The sequence below is a fragment of the Crinia signifera genome, chromosome 3 (assembly GCF_055691185.1).
Source record: "Crinia signifera chromosome 3, ASM5569118v1, whole genome shotgun sequence".
NCBI lineage: Eukaryota > Metazoa > Chordata > Amphibia > Anura > Myobatrachidae > Crinia > Crinia signifera.
Window position 1 is genome coordinate 287146741 of NC_139219.1, and position 17068 is coordinate 287163808.

A 17068-nucleotide genomic window follows, 5' to 3' on the forward strand; every position below is an offset into this window, starting at 1 on the left:
ATGTCGTCACACTGGACACAGGATATATTGTCGTCACACTGGCCACTGGTTATATGTCGTAACACTGGACACAGGATATATGTCATCACACTGGACACAGGATATATGTCATCACACTGGACACAGGATATATGTCATCACACTGGACACAGGATATATGTCATCACACTGGACACAGAATATATGTCGTCACACTGGACACTCGATATATGTCGTCACACTGGACACAGGATATATGTCGTCACACTGGACACAGAATATATGTCGTCACACTGGACACTCGATATATGTCGTCACAGTGGACACAGGATATATGTCGTAACACTGGACACAGAATATATGTCGTCACACTAGACACTCGATATATTTTTTCCACAGTGGACACAGGATATATGTCGTCACACTGGATATATGCCGTCACACTGGACACTGGATATATGTCGTCACACTGGATATATGTCGTCACACTGGACACAGGATATATGTCATCACACTGGACACAGAATATATGTCGTCACACTGGACACTCGATATATGTCGTCACACTGGACACAGGATATATGTCGTCACACTGGACACAGAATAGATGTCGTCACACTAGACACTCAATATATTTCGTCACAGTGGACACAGGATATATGTCGTCACACTGGACACAGGATATATGTCGTCACACTGGACACAGGATATATGTCACGCTGGACACAGGATATATGTCGGCATACATTACATGTCACACTGGACACAGGATATATGTTGTGACTTGTGACACTGGACACAGGATATATTGTCGTCACACTGGCCACTGGATATATGTCGTCACACTGGACACAGGATATATGTCGTAACACTGGACAATGGATATATGTCGTCACACTGGACACAGGATATATTGTCGTCACACTGGCCACTGGCTATATGTCATCACACTGGACACAGGATATATGTCATCACACTGGACACAGAATATATGTCGTCACACTGGACACTCGATATATGTCGTCACACTGGACACAGGATATATGTCGTCACACTGGATACAGAATATATGTCGTCACACTGGACACTCGATATATGTCGTCACAGTGGACACAGGATATATGTCGTAACACTGGACACAGGATATATGTCATCACACTGGACACAGGATATATGTCATCACACTGGACACAGAATATATGTCGTCACACTGGACACTCGATATATGTCGTCACACTGGACACAGGATATATGTCGTCACACTGGACACAGAATATATGTCGTCACACTGGACACTCGATATATGTCGTCACAGTGGACACAGGATATATGTCGTAACACTGGACACAGGATATATGTCATCACACTGGACACAGGATATATGTCATCACACTGGACACAGAATATATGTCGTCACACTGGACACTCGATATATGTCGTCACACTGGACACAGGATATATGTCGTCACACTGGACACAGAATATATGTCGTCACACTAGACACTCGATATATTTCGTCACAGTGGACACAGGATATATGTCGTCACACTGGACACAGGATATATGTCGTCACACTGGACACAGGATATATGTCACGCTGGACACAGGATATATGTCGGCATACATTACATGTCACACTGGACACAGGATATATGTTGTGACTTGTGACACTGGACACAGGATATATTGTCGTCACACTGGCCACTGGATATATGTCGTCACACTGGACACAGGATATATGTCGTGACACTGGATATATGTCGTCACACTGGATATATGTCGTCACACTGGATATATGTCGTCACACTGGACACTGGATATATGTCGTCACACTGGATATATGCCGTCACACTGGATATATGTCGTCACACTGGATATATGTCGTCACACTGGACACAGGATATATGTCGTCACACTGGACACAGGATATATGTCGTCACACTGGACACTGGATATATGTCGTCACACTGGACACTGGATATACGTCGTCCCACTGGACACAGGATATATGTCGTCACACTGGACACAGGATATATGTCGTCACACTGGACACAGGATATATGTCGTTACACTGGACACTGGATATATGTCGTCACACTGGACACTGGATATATGTCGTCACGCTGGACACAGGATATATGCCGGCACACATTACATGTCACACTGGACACAGGATATATGTTGTGACTTGTGACACTGGACACAGGATATATTGTCGTCACACTGGCCACTGGATATATGTCGTCACATTGGACACAGGATATATGTCGTCACACTGGACACAGGATATATGTCGTCACACTGGACACAGGATATATGTCGTCACACTGGACACAGGATATATGCCGGCACACATTACATGTCACACTGGACACAGGATATATGTTGTGACTTGTGACACTGGACACTGGATAGATGCATACTTGCCTACCCTCCCGGATTGGCCGGGAGGGTCCCGCAAATTGGGTCCCCCGGGAAGGGGGGCAAGTCTCCCGCATTTCTCTACAGCCCCAGCTCCCCCTCTCCCCGCGGTCTAAAAAGTATGACTTTCGCGGGTCCGCGGGGAGGGGGCGGGGCTAAATGACGCAATTTGCAACATTTTTAGCCTCTCCCCCCACCCACGGACCTGCAAATTGAGGCTTCAGCCCGTCATGGGGGCGGGGCTTGATGACATCACCCGTGCCCCACCCCCAAAACGAAGCCTCTACCCGCCCCCTTTCACTCCTCTCCGGGCTTCTCCCGGAAAGGAGTATGCCAAAGTCGGCAAGTATGGATAGATGTCATCACACTGGACACAGGATATATGTCGTCACACTGGACACAGGATATGTCGTCAGTCGTCACACAGGACAGGACACAGGATATATGTCGTGAGTGACTCGTGACACTGGACAATGGATAAGATATAGGCCGTCACACTGGACACAGCCCCTTGTATTACTGCAGCCCCTGTACACAGTGTACTACTCAGCAGCACTGCAGCCCCTGCGTGTGAGCACTGCAGCACTGAGTTAGTTAGTTAAATCACAAAAAACACAGGGTTCAGGGCTAAATAAATCACAACCCAGGGCTTAGGGCTAAATAAATCACAACAGGGCACGGGCCACAGGACAGCCCATGGACAGTGGACACTGCAGCCCCTGCATGTGAGCACTGCAGCACCTAGTTAGTTAAATCACACTACAGGGCTCAGGCCTATAAACAGTCACTGACTCTAAAGTCTACAACACAGGGCAGTGAGGGCACAGGTCAGGTCACAGAGCAGAGCACAGCACGGAGCACAGCACAGAGTACATGGCACAGAGCACAGCACAGAGCAAACGGAGCTTCCCAACCACCCTCTTCCCTCTCCAAGATTGGAGTGAAGATGGCGGGGCACGCGTGCGTATTTTATAAGATCCCGCTCCCGCGAGAATCCGACAGCGCGATGATGACATTCGGCCTCGTTATTGGTCTGGAATTCAGGCGGGAACTCCCGAGCCGGCTCGGATCTGACCCGGATACCCGATATCCGGATCTGTCGGATCTCGGGGATCCGGACCCGCTCATCTCTAGTTACAAGAGACTTTCTCAAGACGCCTTGAGAAAGTCTCTTGTAACCATAGAGACGAAACGCGTTGACTAAGCTGTTACTTCCGCCTGACGTCATTACGCCAGCATTCTCCACTGTCGCAGCTCACTCTCCTGGACAGATACGTCCTTGGATAAATGAGACGCTACTACCGGCCTGACTCGGCAGGAAAGGACGCCAACCGCCTCATTCACGTGGCACCAAACCCATGCTGCCTCCCTTACTTTCAAACAAGCGGGCTGAGACCATTCCCCACCAGCCGGCAAACCATCTGAGCCGGCCACCCATTTGCTGTAGCGGGTTGAGCCGCAGATACATCAGGCTCCCCGCCTCCTTTCCCATTACTACGGAGGGTGAGATAATCTACGATTTATAAATTGTCATAAGCTATTGTGAAGCCCCAACAGACTGCCTTTTGTGTGTCCTGCATACACGCTAAAAGGGGCTATTCACTTACAGCTTTCCAGCTACTAACTTTCTGGCTTGAACATTAACCCTTATAAAGCTACTAACCCTTCACTATCTATGCGGAGCTACAATTTTTGCAAACGTGATTGACAGTACAATTATGCTTCTGATGCTACATTTAGCCTACTAATGTTTGTGCATTATTTTTATAGATTTATTGTAATTTTATTGCTTCTTATATTAATTAATAAATACCACTTGTAAATTTAAGAGGTGTGTCCAGTTTACATATTGTTCATCGGTATCCCCCAGAGCAATACTTACACCATTTAGCGCAAAGTGTTAACACTTCCATGTAGGTAAGCAAGACTTACTTTTTGATTACCTCCTTCTGAAGTGCTCACTCTCAAGCCAGCTGCCGCAACATGAAGAAAAGCTCTGTAGGGAGAGTGATAGGTACAGTACCTCCACTGAGCCGCTCCGCCCTCTCGCAGAAGACGCTGACCTGGGTTACTGCCGTTCCACCAGAAGAAAAGTGCTGCAGGGAAAGAGCTTGGTACCTCCACAGACGGGCCGATGCCTGCTCAGGGCAGGGGGCTGACGTAGTTTCGGCCATCTCCGGCTGAAGTTAAATTCGGTTTTCACTGACTTTCCGGAGGGGAAAGAAATCATATGATGGTCGGCGATTATAGAATGATCTCTCTCTCCTTCAGCTGCATGCGAGGGGATGTCTTATCGGACACATCCCCTCGCATGTTACAGAGGAGATGCTGGCAGTGGGAGGGGTGGGCATTTGTTGACGCTGCAAATACCCACTTGCTAGGAGTGTAAGCTGCCTAGCAATCGGGTCTGAATCAGGCCCCAAGATCAAATTGGAACGAATGTCCCATTATTGGCCAGGATTGCATGTCAGCAAATTTATAAAATGGAAAATTCAGGCAAATTAGTTCCCAGTATGGTATGTTACATAATGTTATCTTCTGCTTTACCCATTACAAAACGGATTCGGCATGAAAAGCCGGCGGTCGGGATCCCGGCGTTCAAAATCCCGACGCCAGAATCCCGAACGCCGAAATCCCGACAAGGGGGGGGACGTGGATCGCCCCCCCCCCTTGCGGGCTCGCTGCGCTCGCCACGCAGCGGGCCCGGTGCCTCGCTACACTTGGCACACTAATTTATTCTCCCTCCGAGGGTGTCGTGGACACCCACGGGGGGAGAAAGTGTCGGGATTTCGGCGTTCAGGATTCTGGCGTCGGGATTTAAACTGCATCCCTACAAAACATTTTAAGTCATTACAGATTTCAGTCATGTTAAAGTGATCACTGTATTATTTTGTATTTATAGGAACATAAATGTGAAAAGTTGCAGGAAGCGGTAAGACATAATTTCACTATATAAAATATGTACATGTCATGTAAAACACTGTGGTGGCCACTTAGGAAATGCACCTAATGCACATCTCCCAACCTCGCGGGAAAGTCCTATTTTATTAGGACTATCCCATCCATGGTCAGCAGTGTCCCGCGAGGAGCAGTTGGGAGAACCCTGTCACTTGCTGCTTAGCTTAGCAGAGCAGTGGTTAATAGATGCTGTGCTCATGTGTACAGCATCTATTCACGGTAACTGGTAGCATGCCAACAGCTCACAGAGTGCTGGGCATGCTACCATGGTGACAGCAAACAGGAAGCTTGACTCTTGATCATGGCCCTTTTGTAAGGCCACACCCACATTTTGGGAGTGCCCGGCTCCATAAAAGTTGAGAGTTATGCCTAATTCACACTGCAATATACTGCATAGTGCAAATCTTTGCAGCACAGAAGACAGCTATGGCTGCACGGTAAGTCAGGGAGTGGCTTCCTATAGGAAGCCAGCTCTCTGCTTATTGTAGCCCAGACTGGCAGTCCCGTGTGGTGGAAACACCTCCTATGGGACTGCCTTCATTGCATGTAACTAGCAGGTAGGACTTTTAAAAGGAAGTCCCTGTCAGCCACAGTGAAGCCAGTGTGTCCCAAAGAATGAATTTGGCTTCACTAATGTTGAGCAAAGTTTACTAGGTAAAATCCACTACTGGTGATGATTCGTCACCGCAGACAATGGTGGCTTATCTCTCCCAGGCTGTCTAAAATTTTCACATTGTAAGCACTGGGGTGCCTGGCTAATATAACAGCCATAATATTTTTGGGGTGCCAGGGTCATTGTGTTGGGAAGGGCTGGGCGTCGGGTCTTACCCTCTGGTGCACAGTGCAGATAGCGGGACTCTGATAGGGAAATTTACTAAGGGTGTAATTCTCGTTTGATCGGAAGGGGTGAATTTGGCCCGTTTCAATGGTGTGGGGTTTGCGCATGCGTGTTTATGCGCATCAGCAAACCCAGGGTGGTAACGGCTTTGGCACGTTTCAAACTCACCGAGACTTCACTACAGAGAGGGAAGATGGGGACGGAGACTGGGCCAGAGTAGGGAAATAGTCAGCGTTTTATGGGCATCCCCGTGAAAACGCTGGCCGTTCCCCTCGGAACGCAGATGGACCGATGCCTGCTCGGGGCGGGGGGCTGACATAATTTCGTTTATCTCCGTCTGAAGTTAAAATCAGTTTTCTGGAGGGGAGAGAAATCATGATGGTCTGCGATCATTGAATGATTTCTCTCTCCTTCGGTCGCATGCGAGGGGATGTGTTTTTGGACACATCCCCTTGCATGTTACCGATGGGATGCTAGCGGTGGAAGGGGCGGGCATTTGTCAGCGTGGCACTTACGTTACCCACTCGTTAGGAAGCCAGTGTATGCTGCCTAGCGAGTGTGCCTGAATCAGGCCCCAAGAACCTATTGGAACCAATGTCCCATTATTGGCCAGGAATTCCACATCAGCAAATTAACAACACTGAAAATTCAGGTGAATTAGTTCCCAGTATGGTATGTTACATAACGTTATCTTCTGCTTTACCCATTATAGACATTGGAAGTCATTACAGATTTCAGTTACAGTGATCACTATATTATTTTGTATTTATAGGAAGATAAATGTGAAAAGTTGCAGGAAGCGGTAAGACATCATTTCACTATATAACACATGTACATGACATGTAAAACTCTGTGGTGGCCACTTAGGAAATGCACCTAATGCACATCTCCCAACCTCAGGGGAAAGTCCTATTTTATTAGGACTATTTCACCCAGGGGCACAAGCTCCAGGCACCAAAGGGGTGCAGGGTGGTGGCGCACACGGCAAATGCCTGTGCCAGCCCTGCCTGTGTGCTGCCCGGCGCCTGCCAGCACCACTTCCTGTAAGCCGATGTCCTCCCATAGGCATGCGTACCTGCTAAAAGACCGGCACTTGAAATTGCTTCCTGATTGGCTGCTCGGCGCTCGCCTCTGACTGAGTCTGTGACTGTGTGCACTGCAAGCACTGGGTGCCTGGCCATACTTGCCTACTTTTTCATTCTCCTCTCCGGGAGAAGCCCGGAGAAGAGACCAGACTGCCGCATGTCAGGGGGCAGGACGAGGTGGATGTCACCAAGCCACGCCCCCATAGCAGGCAAAGGAGTCAATTTGCGGGTCCACAAATTGGGGGCGGGGCTAAAATTATGCGATTCACGTCATTTTAGCCCCGCCCCTTGCCGCGGACCGCAAAAAACGCTATGTAGAGTAGCGGGGACGGGGGGCTGAGGGGGACAGCATGTCTGATGCGGGAGACTTTCCCACCATAACGGGGGGCCGGGAGGGGGACCCGAATTCCAGGAGCCTCCCTGTGATTCCGGGTGGGTAGGCAAGCCTGTGCCTGGCTAATATAACAGTAACATTATTGGGGTGCCAGGATCATTGTGTTGGGGAGGGCTGGTCGTCGGGCCTTCCCCTCTGGTGCACAGTGCAGACAGCGGGACTCTGATCGGGAGATTTACTAACATCAAATTGGAACGATTTTCCAATTATTGGCCAGGATTGCAAATCTACGAAACTGAAAGTTCAGGAGAATTAGTTCCCAGTATGGTATGTTACATAACGTTATCTTCTGCTTTACCCATTAAAAACATTCTAAGTCATTACAGATTACAGACATGTTAAAGTGATCACTATGTTTTTTTTGTATTTATAGGAAGATAAATGTGAAAAACTGCAGGATGCGGTAAGACATAATTTCACTATATAACACATGTACATGACATGTAAAACACTGTGGTGGCCTCTTAGGAAATGCACCTAATGCACATCTCCCAACCTCAGGGGAAAGTCCTATTTTATTAGGACTATTCCACCCAGGGGCACAAGCTCCAGGCACCGAAGGGGTGCAGGGTGGTGGCGCACACCGCAAATGCCTGACACTGTGCCAGCCCTGCCTGTGTGCTGCCCGGCGCCTACCAGCCCCCCTTCCTGTAAGCCGTTGTCCTCCGATAGGCATGCGCACCTGCTAAAAGACCGGCACTTGAAATCGCTTTGTGATTGGCTGCTCGGCGCTCGCCTCTGACTGTGAGTCTGTGACTGTGTGCACTGCAAGCACTGGGTGCCTGGCCATACTTGCCTACTTTTTCATTCTCCTCTCCAGGAGAAGCCCGGAGAAGAGACCAGATTGCAGCATGTCAGGGGGCGGGACGAGGTGGACGTCACCAAGCCACGCCCCCATAGCAGGCAAAGGAGACAATTTGCGGGTCCGCGAATTGGGGGCGGGGCTGAAATGCTGCGATTCACGTCATTTTAGCCCCACCCCTTGCCGCGGACCGCGAAAAATAACTATGTAGAGTAGGGGGACAGCGTGTCTGATGCGGGAGACTTGCCCACCATCCCGGGGGCCGGGAGGGGGACCCGAATTCCGGGAGCCTCCCGGTCATTCCCGGAGGGTAGGCAAGCCTGTGCCTGGCTAATATAACAGTAACATTATTGGGGTGCCAGGATCATTGTGTTGGGGAGGGCTGGTCGTCGGGCCTTCCCCTCTGGTGCACAGTGCAGACAGCGGGACTCTGATCGGGAGATTTACTAACATCAAATTGGAACGAATTTCCAATTATTGGCCAGGATTGCAAATCTGAAAATTTATGAAACTGAAAGTTCAGGAGAATTAGTTCCCAGTATGGTATGTTACAGAACGTTATATTCTGCTTTACCCATTAAAAACATTCTAAGTCATTACAGATTACAGACATGTTAAAGTGATCACTATGTTTTTTGGTATTTATAGGAAGATAAATGTGAAAAACTGCAGGATGCGGTAAGACATCATTTCACTATATAACACATGTACATGATATGTAAAACACTGTGGTGGCCACTTAGGAAATGCACCTAATACATATCTCCCAACCTCAGGGGAAAGTACACTTTTATTAGGACTATCCCACCCATGGTCAGCAATGTCCCACGGGGAGCAGTTGGGAGACCCCCTGCCCCTATGAATAGATGTTGTGCTCAGTGGTGTTACTATAGAGCAGGGGTTGGCTGACTGGCAACTTTTAGCCTGGGGGGCAAGTCCAGAGCACTGGCCCACAGGCGCATCATTAAATGGAGGATTTTCGTTTAAAAAATATGTATTAATAAAAATCTTAAGGGAGTATTTATTCATTGGAAATGTAGCCTGTAGGTACTAAAAAGGGGGTGGTTCTGGATGTCAACGGCCCCTAACAGCAGAGGGGCCATGTTAATAATAAGTTATGCTGCAGCAGTGGACCCCTGTAAGGCTTGTTATGCATGCTGTCCCTCACTGAGCGGAGCACAACAGCCGCACACAAGCAAGGTTCTCTGACTATGATATGGCGGCTATGTGCGGCAGCACAGCCATATCAGTTTGCTTTGTAGCTCATTTTGGACCTGCAGAGCTTCTGTAGCCCTGCAGGACACAGAAGGATGTTGATGTGACGTGACCGCCGCAAACAGTCAGAGACTCAGAGTGCAGCCGTGGCTGCATCAGGGCAATACACTGGACCACCAGGGCCATTTTTAGTATTTAAGGCAGCCCACAGAGCAGCCCTAACCAAACCGATGCCCTTGGCAAGTGTTTGGCTGGTGCCCCCTATCACAGGCATTAGTTCTAACTGTAACCCAGCACCCCTCTCCCAGGAGCATAGATCACTTGGGCAACCAGCAGCACACCTTACCCCTCAACTGTAGAATTCCACATTTTAATGCTCTTTTCCAGCTAGAGCTTTGGTGCCCTCACCCTCCAAATTTAAAATAGGCATAGTGCGCTCTGAAGATGTGCAGGCAAAAAAGGTGTTCGGCCATACAACAGTTTGCAAATCAAATTACTCTACACAGTAATGCAATTTTATTCATATTATATCAAACAATAATGTCTTTTATTCACATTACACCACTGTATTGCTCCTTATTCACTTTACACTGCACCGCATTAGTCTCAATGGGGGAAAAAAAGCACATTGGCCCCCACAGGGATTCAAAAATAATGTACATAAGTTTAACACGAAAAGAAACACATTGGCACCAATAGAAAAAAAAAATTACACTACCCCTTCTTCACAGGGAAAAATAGAGGGACAAGGAGGGCAATGAGGAGCGGAGACTGGGACCATGAGGTGGGGTAACATCTGCCAGGCAGTGTGGTAAGAAACATGGGGTGTGAGGGCTACAGAACAACAGGGATAATCAGGAGGGGTGGCAGCAACAGGGGAGAGCAGGGAGACACAGAGGGGTGAGAGTCACATAAAAAACAGGGATAATCAGGAGGGGTGGCAGCTACAGGTTGTGCAGGGAGACATATTAGGGGGACAGAGACACTCAAAGGGCAGAGAATAAGAGAAGGAGCAACTGCCACAAGGCAGGACTGGAAGGCACATAGGGTTGAGACACTAAAGGACAGGGGCTAGGAGGAGGGGTGGCATCTGCCAGGTTGTGCAGGGACAGGGACACTTGAAGGTCAGGGGCTATGAGGAGGGGTGGCATCTGCCAGGTTGTGCAGGGACAGGGACACTTGAAGGTCAGGGGCTATGAGGAGGGGTGGCAGCCACAGGGTTACTCATGGGGGTGTAAGAGACACTGGTGATAGATGACTGTAAGAACAGCTGCCTATAATAGTGCATCCACTCACTTAATGAAAGCAGAAAGACCAAAAAGCGGGACTGAGGAGCCGGAGTCAAAGGGCAGCCGCAGGGCTGTGAGCTGAGGAGATGTTAGTTCCTTCCTTCCATCTGTGGCGCGTCTTTTAGGAAGCAGATGGGAGTAAAGCAGACAGGACTCAGTCAGGACCCTCGGCGACAGCTACTGGGAACAAAGGACCATGGTAAAAGAGACTACTGCTCATGTGCAGCAGCCCTGTTATGGCTCCGGCGGCCATCTTTAAATCTCCCCGCTGCCCTCACTGATGCTCCAGGCAGCTCTGGATGCTGCAGGCTCCCGGCTGAGCTATGTGATCGGAGCTATGTGTTCCGACCGCTATAGCCAGCCTAAAGATGTGCCTCTGCCGGCCCGCAGCACTATTGGATGAAGCAGCCCGGGGGGTACATGACATCCTGCCCCCTGGCCCAGCCCGCCCCTGCTATAGAGGGTGCACTTGCTATGGGGCCCGGCGGCTGGGGGGGACTGCGGGCCCAGCAAGCTACCCCCTGCACCACTATAGTTACACCTGGCTGGTGGGAGAGCAGTGCCAGCCCACTGGTAATGTCTAGCAGGGAGGACGGGGCAGTGGCCGGTGGGGGTCCAGGTTACCGGGCGGTGGTGTCCAGCTGTCTGTTCATGAACTACAGCGGCCTGTGTACGAGGGCTTCCGGGTGACCTCGGCGTTGATCTTATGTCGGGCATATGCCTGAGGGGAGTTTGTGACTGACCACTGATGCAGGGGGTTCCAGGATCCCGCCTAGTTTCACTGACTTATTTCCGGAGGGGAGAGAAATCATATGATGGTCTGCGATCATAGAATGATTTCTCTCTCCTTCGGCTGCATGCGAGGGTATGTGTTTTTGGACACATCCCCTTGCATGTTACCGATGGGATGCTAGCGGTGGAAGGGGCGGGCATTTGTCAGCGTGGCGCTTACCCACTCATTAGGAAGCCAGTGTATGCTGCCTAGCGAGTGTGCCTGAATCAGGCCCCAAGATTATATTGGAACCAATGTCCCATTATTGGCCAGGAATTCCACATCAGCAAATTAACAACACTGAAAATTCAGGCATATTAGTTCCCAGTATGGTATGTTACATAACGTTATCTTCTGCTTCACCCATTATAGACATTGTAAGTCATTACAGATTTCAGTTACAGTGATCACTATATTATTTTGTATTTATAGGAAGATAAATGTGAAAAGTTGCAGGAAGCGGTAAGACATCATTTCACTATATAACATATGTACATGACATGTAAAACTCTGTGGTGGCCACTTAGGAAATGCACCTAATGCACCTAATGCACATCTCCCAACCTCAGGGGAGAGTCCTATTTTATTAGGACTATTCCAACCAGGGGCACAAGCTCCAGGCACCGAAGGGGTACAGGGTGGTGGCGCACACCGCAAATGACTGACGCTGTGCCAGCCCTGCCTGTGTGCTGCCCGGCGCCTGCCAGCCCCCCTTCCTGTAAGCCGATGTCCTCCCATAGGCATGCGTACCTGCTAAAAGACCGGCACTTGAAATCGCTTCCTGATTGGCTGCTCGGCGCTCGCCTCTGACTGTGAGTCTGTGACTGTGTGCACTGCAAGCCTGGCCATACTTGCCTACTTTTTCATTCTCCTCTCCGGGAGAAGCCTGGAGAAGAGACCAGACTGCAGCATGTCAGGGGGCGGGACGAGGTGGACGTCACCAAGCCACGCCCCCATAGCAGGCAAAGGAGACAATTTGCGGGTCCGCGAATTGGGGGCGGGGCTAAAATGATGCGAAATGCTGCGATTCACGTCATTTTAGCCCCGCCCCTTGCCGCGGACCGCGAAAAATCGCTATGTAGAGTAGGGGGACAGCGTGTCTGATGCGGGAGACTTGCCCACCATCCCGGGGGCCGGGAGGGGGACCTGAATTCCGGGAGCCTCTCGGTCATTCCGGGAGGGTAGGCAAGCCTGTGCCTGGCTAATATAACAGTAACATTATTGGGGTGCCAGGATCATTGTGTTGGGGAGGGCTGGTCGTCGGGCCTTCCCCTCTGGTGCACAGTGCAGACAGCGGGACTCTGATCGGGAGATTTACTAACATCAAATTGGAACGAATTTCCAATTATTGGCCAGGATTGCAAATCTGCAAATTTATGGAACTGAAAGTTCAGGAGAATTTGTTCCCAGTATGGTAGGTTACATAACGTTATCTTCTGCTTTACCCATTAAAAACATTCTAAGTCATTACAGATTACAGACATGTTAAAGTGATCACTATGTTTTTTGGTATTTATAGGAAGATAAATGTGAAAAACTGCTGGATGCGGTAAGACATCATTTCACTATATAACACATCATAGGCGTGCGCAGCACATTTTATTAGGGGGTGCACCACTGTAGGGGCGTGCCTTCTAGGCGTGTCTATCACTGGCTACTGGGCACCAATATAAACTAAATAGGTGACTTGCACATAATGTCACACACCGTAATGCCCATTACACATTTTCAGACCAGGGAGTCCTCAGCCACAGCAAGCTGCTTCAGCCAGCAAGCTGCTGAAGTTGCAGCATGACTGTCGCTCCCTCCACCCTCTTACCCGGCATTGGCAAGTGTGCATGCACTTGCCGATGCTGCCCCCACCACTAATATTGGCATTAGCAAATGTAAATGCTAATTTACAGTACCAACCAATGATGATTAATGATTCAAGCAGTAAGTTTGTTACAACACATTCCCCCCCATGGCCCTATCTCCCCCAACAGGTTGCAGCAGCTCCTGCCCACCACCATTTATTTATCACATTTGTTTAATCTACTATTACTATTTTTTTTCTCTCACCAATCAAGCATATTCCTAGGAGGAACACTGGCTGAGGCCAGCCTACTAAGTGTGGCAATTCAGTTGCTAACGGTGAGCTGAGCTGCAGGGCCGGCAACAGAAATCTTGGGGCCCCATACACTGATATCTTTGGGGGGCCCCTTCCCCATTAAGCACAGTAATGGTAAAGAGCAGGATGGGGGTAGTGGTGCGGAGCATGGAAGGAGGGTGGGAGTAGTGATGCAGAGCAAGGGAGGAGGATGTGAGTAGTGGTATGGTATGGAGCAGATATGAAGGGTGTGAGTAGTGGTGAAGAGTAGGGAGATAGGGTGAGAGTAGTGGTGCTGAGCAGGGAGGGAGAGAAGTACCTCTTTATTGTACCCACCTACCCATCAGCTGAACAGCAGCACTCAGGGGTCACTTCTCCGGTGGCCGGACATCTTAGTGGCGGAGGGGCGGGTGCCTGAGCGGTTGGACTCCAGGCACCTGGGTGGTGGGGGACCAGGGGGTTGAGACGGGGGGGGGGTCTTGCAGTGACAGGGGACTGGCTTTGGGCTAGTTAGAGCAGAGATATCCCCTTTTAACCACCCCTACATATACACGCAGAATATGCATACACACAAAAGAACACACATAAAGTACATACACACATGTATATATATATATATATATATATATATATATATATAGGCATAGGCTCTGGCACTCACAATCCACACAAACATGCATACACACACACACACACTTAGAACACAGACAGACACACATAGATGTAGTGCACACACTTACTCTGATAGGAGGAGGGAGGAGAGCAGCTGTCATTGATGCCAGGTCTGGGCAGCAGCCTTCTTTAAGCCTCTGAGGCTCTGACCCATGGCTTAAAAATCGCGCAATTTGCAGGTTGATTGTGAGGGGGCAGGGCCAATATGACAAGATTAAATGACAAGTGTGTCACTTAGGCTCCACCCCCTCACCGCCGACCCGCGAATCACGGCAAACAGCCGCGAGGGGGCGGGGCTACAGAACCAGGACTGTCTGCAGAGTGCAGACTGTCAGTGTAAAAATAAAACAATTGTTTGCCTAGGCTAGCGGCTGGGCAGCACTGCAGTGCTGGGGACTTGGAGATGAGTAGCCGTGCGGGCAGCAGAGCTGGGGGGCGGAGCGACCGGGCAGCAGAGACTGCGGGGATGCGGTGACCGGCCAGGCAGCAGATCTGGGGGGCTGAGCGGCTGGCTTTGGGGCCCCTGAGATCATCGGGGCCCAGGACGACTGTCCCCCTTGACCCTCCCTGTCGCCGGCCATGCTGAGCTGACCTGTTGATGCTGATGATCATCAGGCTGAGGCCGACAGGGCAGGCGGGTGGGAGTGCCGTGCGCAGTGACATCTATGGAGGCGGGGCTGACCTTGGCAATGGAGCAGCACTGCAGGTCTGCCCCACTTCACCCGGCTGCCGCGGCTCTGTTTTGCCTTTGTATGTGGGCTGGAGGGCAGCGGCGGCGGGCAAATAATACAGTCCTGACCACCGCTGCCTGGAACAGGGTGCTGCTGCGGGATTTTACATTAGATTACTACATTTTGCTCGCAATCGTGGGGGTCATTAGGAGGTGCCTGTGCACCCCCGGCACCCCCCGTGCGCACGCCTATGTAACACATGTACATGATATGTAAAACATTGTGGTGGCCACTTAGGAAATGCACCTAATGCACATCTCCCAACCTCAGGGGAAAGTCCTATTTTATTAGGACTATTCCACCCAGGGGCACAAGCTCCAGGCACCGAAGGGGTGCAGGGTGGTGGCGCACACCGCAAATGCCTGACGCTGTGCCAGCCCTGCCTGTGTGCTGCCCGGCGCCTGCCAGCCCCCTTCCTGTAAGCGGTTGTCCTCCGATAGGCATGCGCACCTGCTAAAAGATCGGCACTTGAAATCGCTTCCTGATTGGCTGCTCGGCGCTCGCCTCTGACTGTGAGTCTGTGACTGTGTGCACTGCAAGCACTGGGTGCCTGGCCATACTTGCCTACTTTTTCATTCTCCTCTCCAGGAGAAGCCCGGAGAAGAGACCAGACTGCAGCATGTCAGGGGGCGGGACGAGGTGGATGTCACCAAGCCACGCCCCCATAGCAGGCAAAGGAGGCAACTTGCGGGTCCGCGAATTGGGGGCGGGGCTAAAATGATGCAAAATGCTGCGATTCACGTCATTTTAGCCCCGCCCCTTGCCATGGGCCGCGAAAAATCGCTATGTAGAGTAGGGAGACAGCGTGTCTGATGCGGGAGACTTGCCCACCATCCCGGGGGCCGGGAGGGGGACCTGAATTCCGGGAGCCTCCCGGTCATTCCGGGAGGGTAGGCAAGCCTGTGCCTGGCTAATATAACAGTAACATTATTGGGGTGCCAGGATCATTGTGTTGGGGAGGGCTGGTCGTCGGGCCTTCCCCTCTGGTGCACAGTGCAGACAGCGGGACTCTGATCGGGAGATTTACTAACATCAAATTGGAACGAATTTCCAATTATTGGCCAGGATTGCAAATCTACAAATTTATGAAACTGAAAGTTCAGGAGAATTAGTTCCCAGTATGGTATGTTACATAACGTTATCTTCTGCTTTACCCATTAAAAACATTCTAAGTCATTACAGATTACAGACATGTTAAAGTGATCACTATGTTTTTTGGTATTTATAGGAAGATAAATGTGAAAAACTGCAGGATGCGGTAAGACATAATTTCACTATATAACACATGTACATGATATGTAAAACACTGTGGTGGCCACTTAGGAAATGCACCTAATACATATCTCCCAACCTCAGGGGAAAGTCCACTTTTATTAGGACTATCCCACCAATGGTCAGCAATGTCCCACGGGGAGCAGTTGGGAGACCCCCTGCCCCTATGAATAGATGTTGTGCTCAGTGGTGTAACTATAGAGCAGGGGCTGGCTGGCAACTTTTAGCCTGGGGGGCAAGTCCAGAGCACTGGCCCACAGGCGCATCATTAAATATAGGATTTTCGTTTAAAAAATATGTATTAATAAAAATCTTAAGGGAGTATTTATTAATTGGAAATGTAGCCTGTATGTACTAAAAAGGGGGTGGTTCTGGATGTTAACGGCCCCTAGCAGCAGAGGGGCCATGTTAATAATAAGTTATGCTGCAGCAGTGGACCCCCTGTAAGGCTTGTTATGCATGCTGTCCCTCACTGAGCGGAGCACAACAGCCGCACACAAGCAAGGTTCTCTGACTATGATACGGCGCCTATGTGCGGCAGCACGGCCATA

General features: G+C 50.1%; 1 protein-coding gene across 3 annotated transcripts in view; it reads left to right on the forward strand.

The window, feature by feature from the left end:
• LOC146064653 (apolipoprotein L3-like) overlaps positions 1-17068 on the forward strand; it is a 66589-nt gene that overhangs the window by 13730 nt on the left and 35791 nt on the right. For 2 of the 3 annotated variants that reach the window (XM_083178411.1, XM_083178412.1), the window contains exons 4-9: positions 5303-5332; positions 6969-6998; positions 8049-8078; positions 9126-9155; positions 12186-12215; positions 16474-16503. In XM_083178411.1, the coding sequence (XP_083034537.1) occupies positions 5303-5332; positions 6969-6998; positions 8049-8078; positions 9126-9155; positions 12186-12215; positions 16474-16503 (180 nt within the window). The remainder of the gene's footprint in view (positions 1-5302; positions 5333-6968; positions 6999-8048; positions 8079-9125; positions 9156-12185; positions 12216-16473; positions 16504-17068) is intronic. The other variant, XM_083178413.1, reaches the window with a different exon arrangement.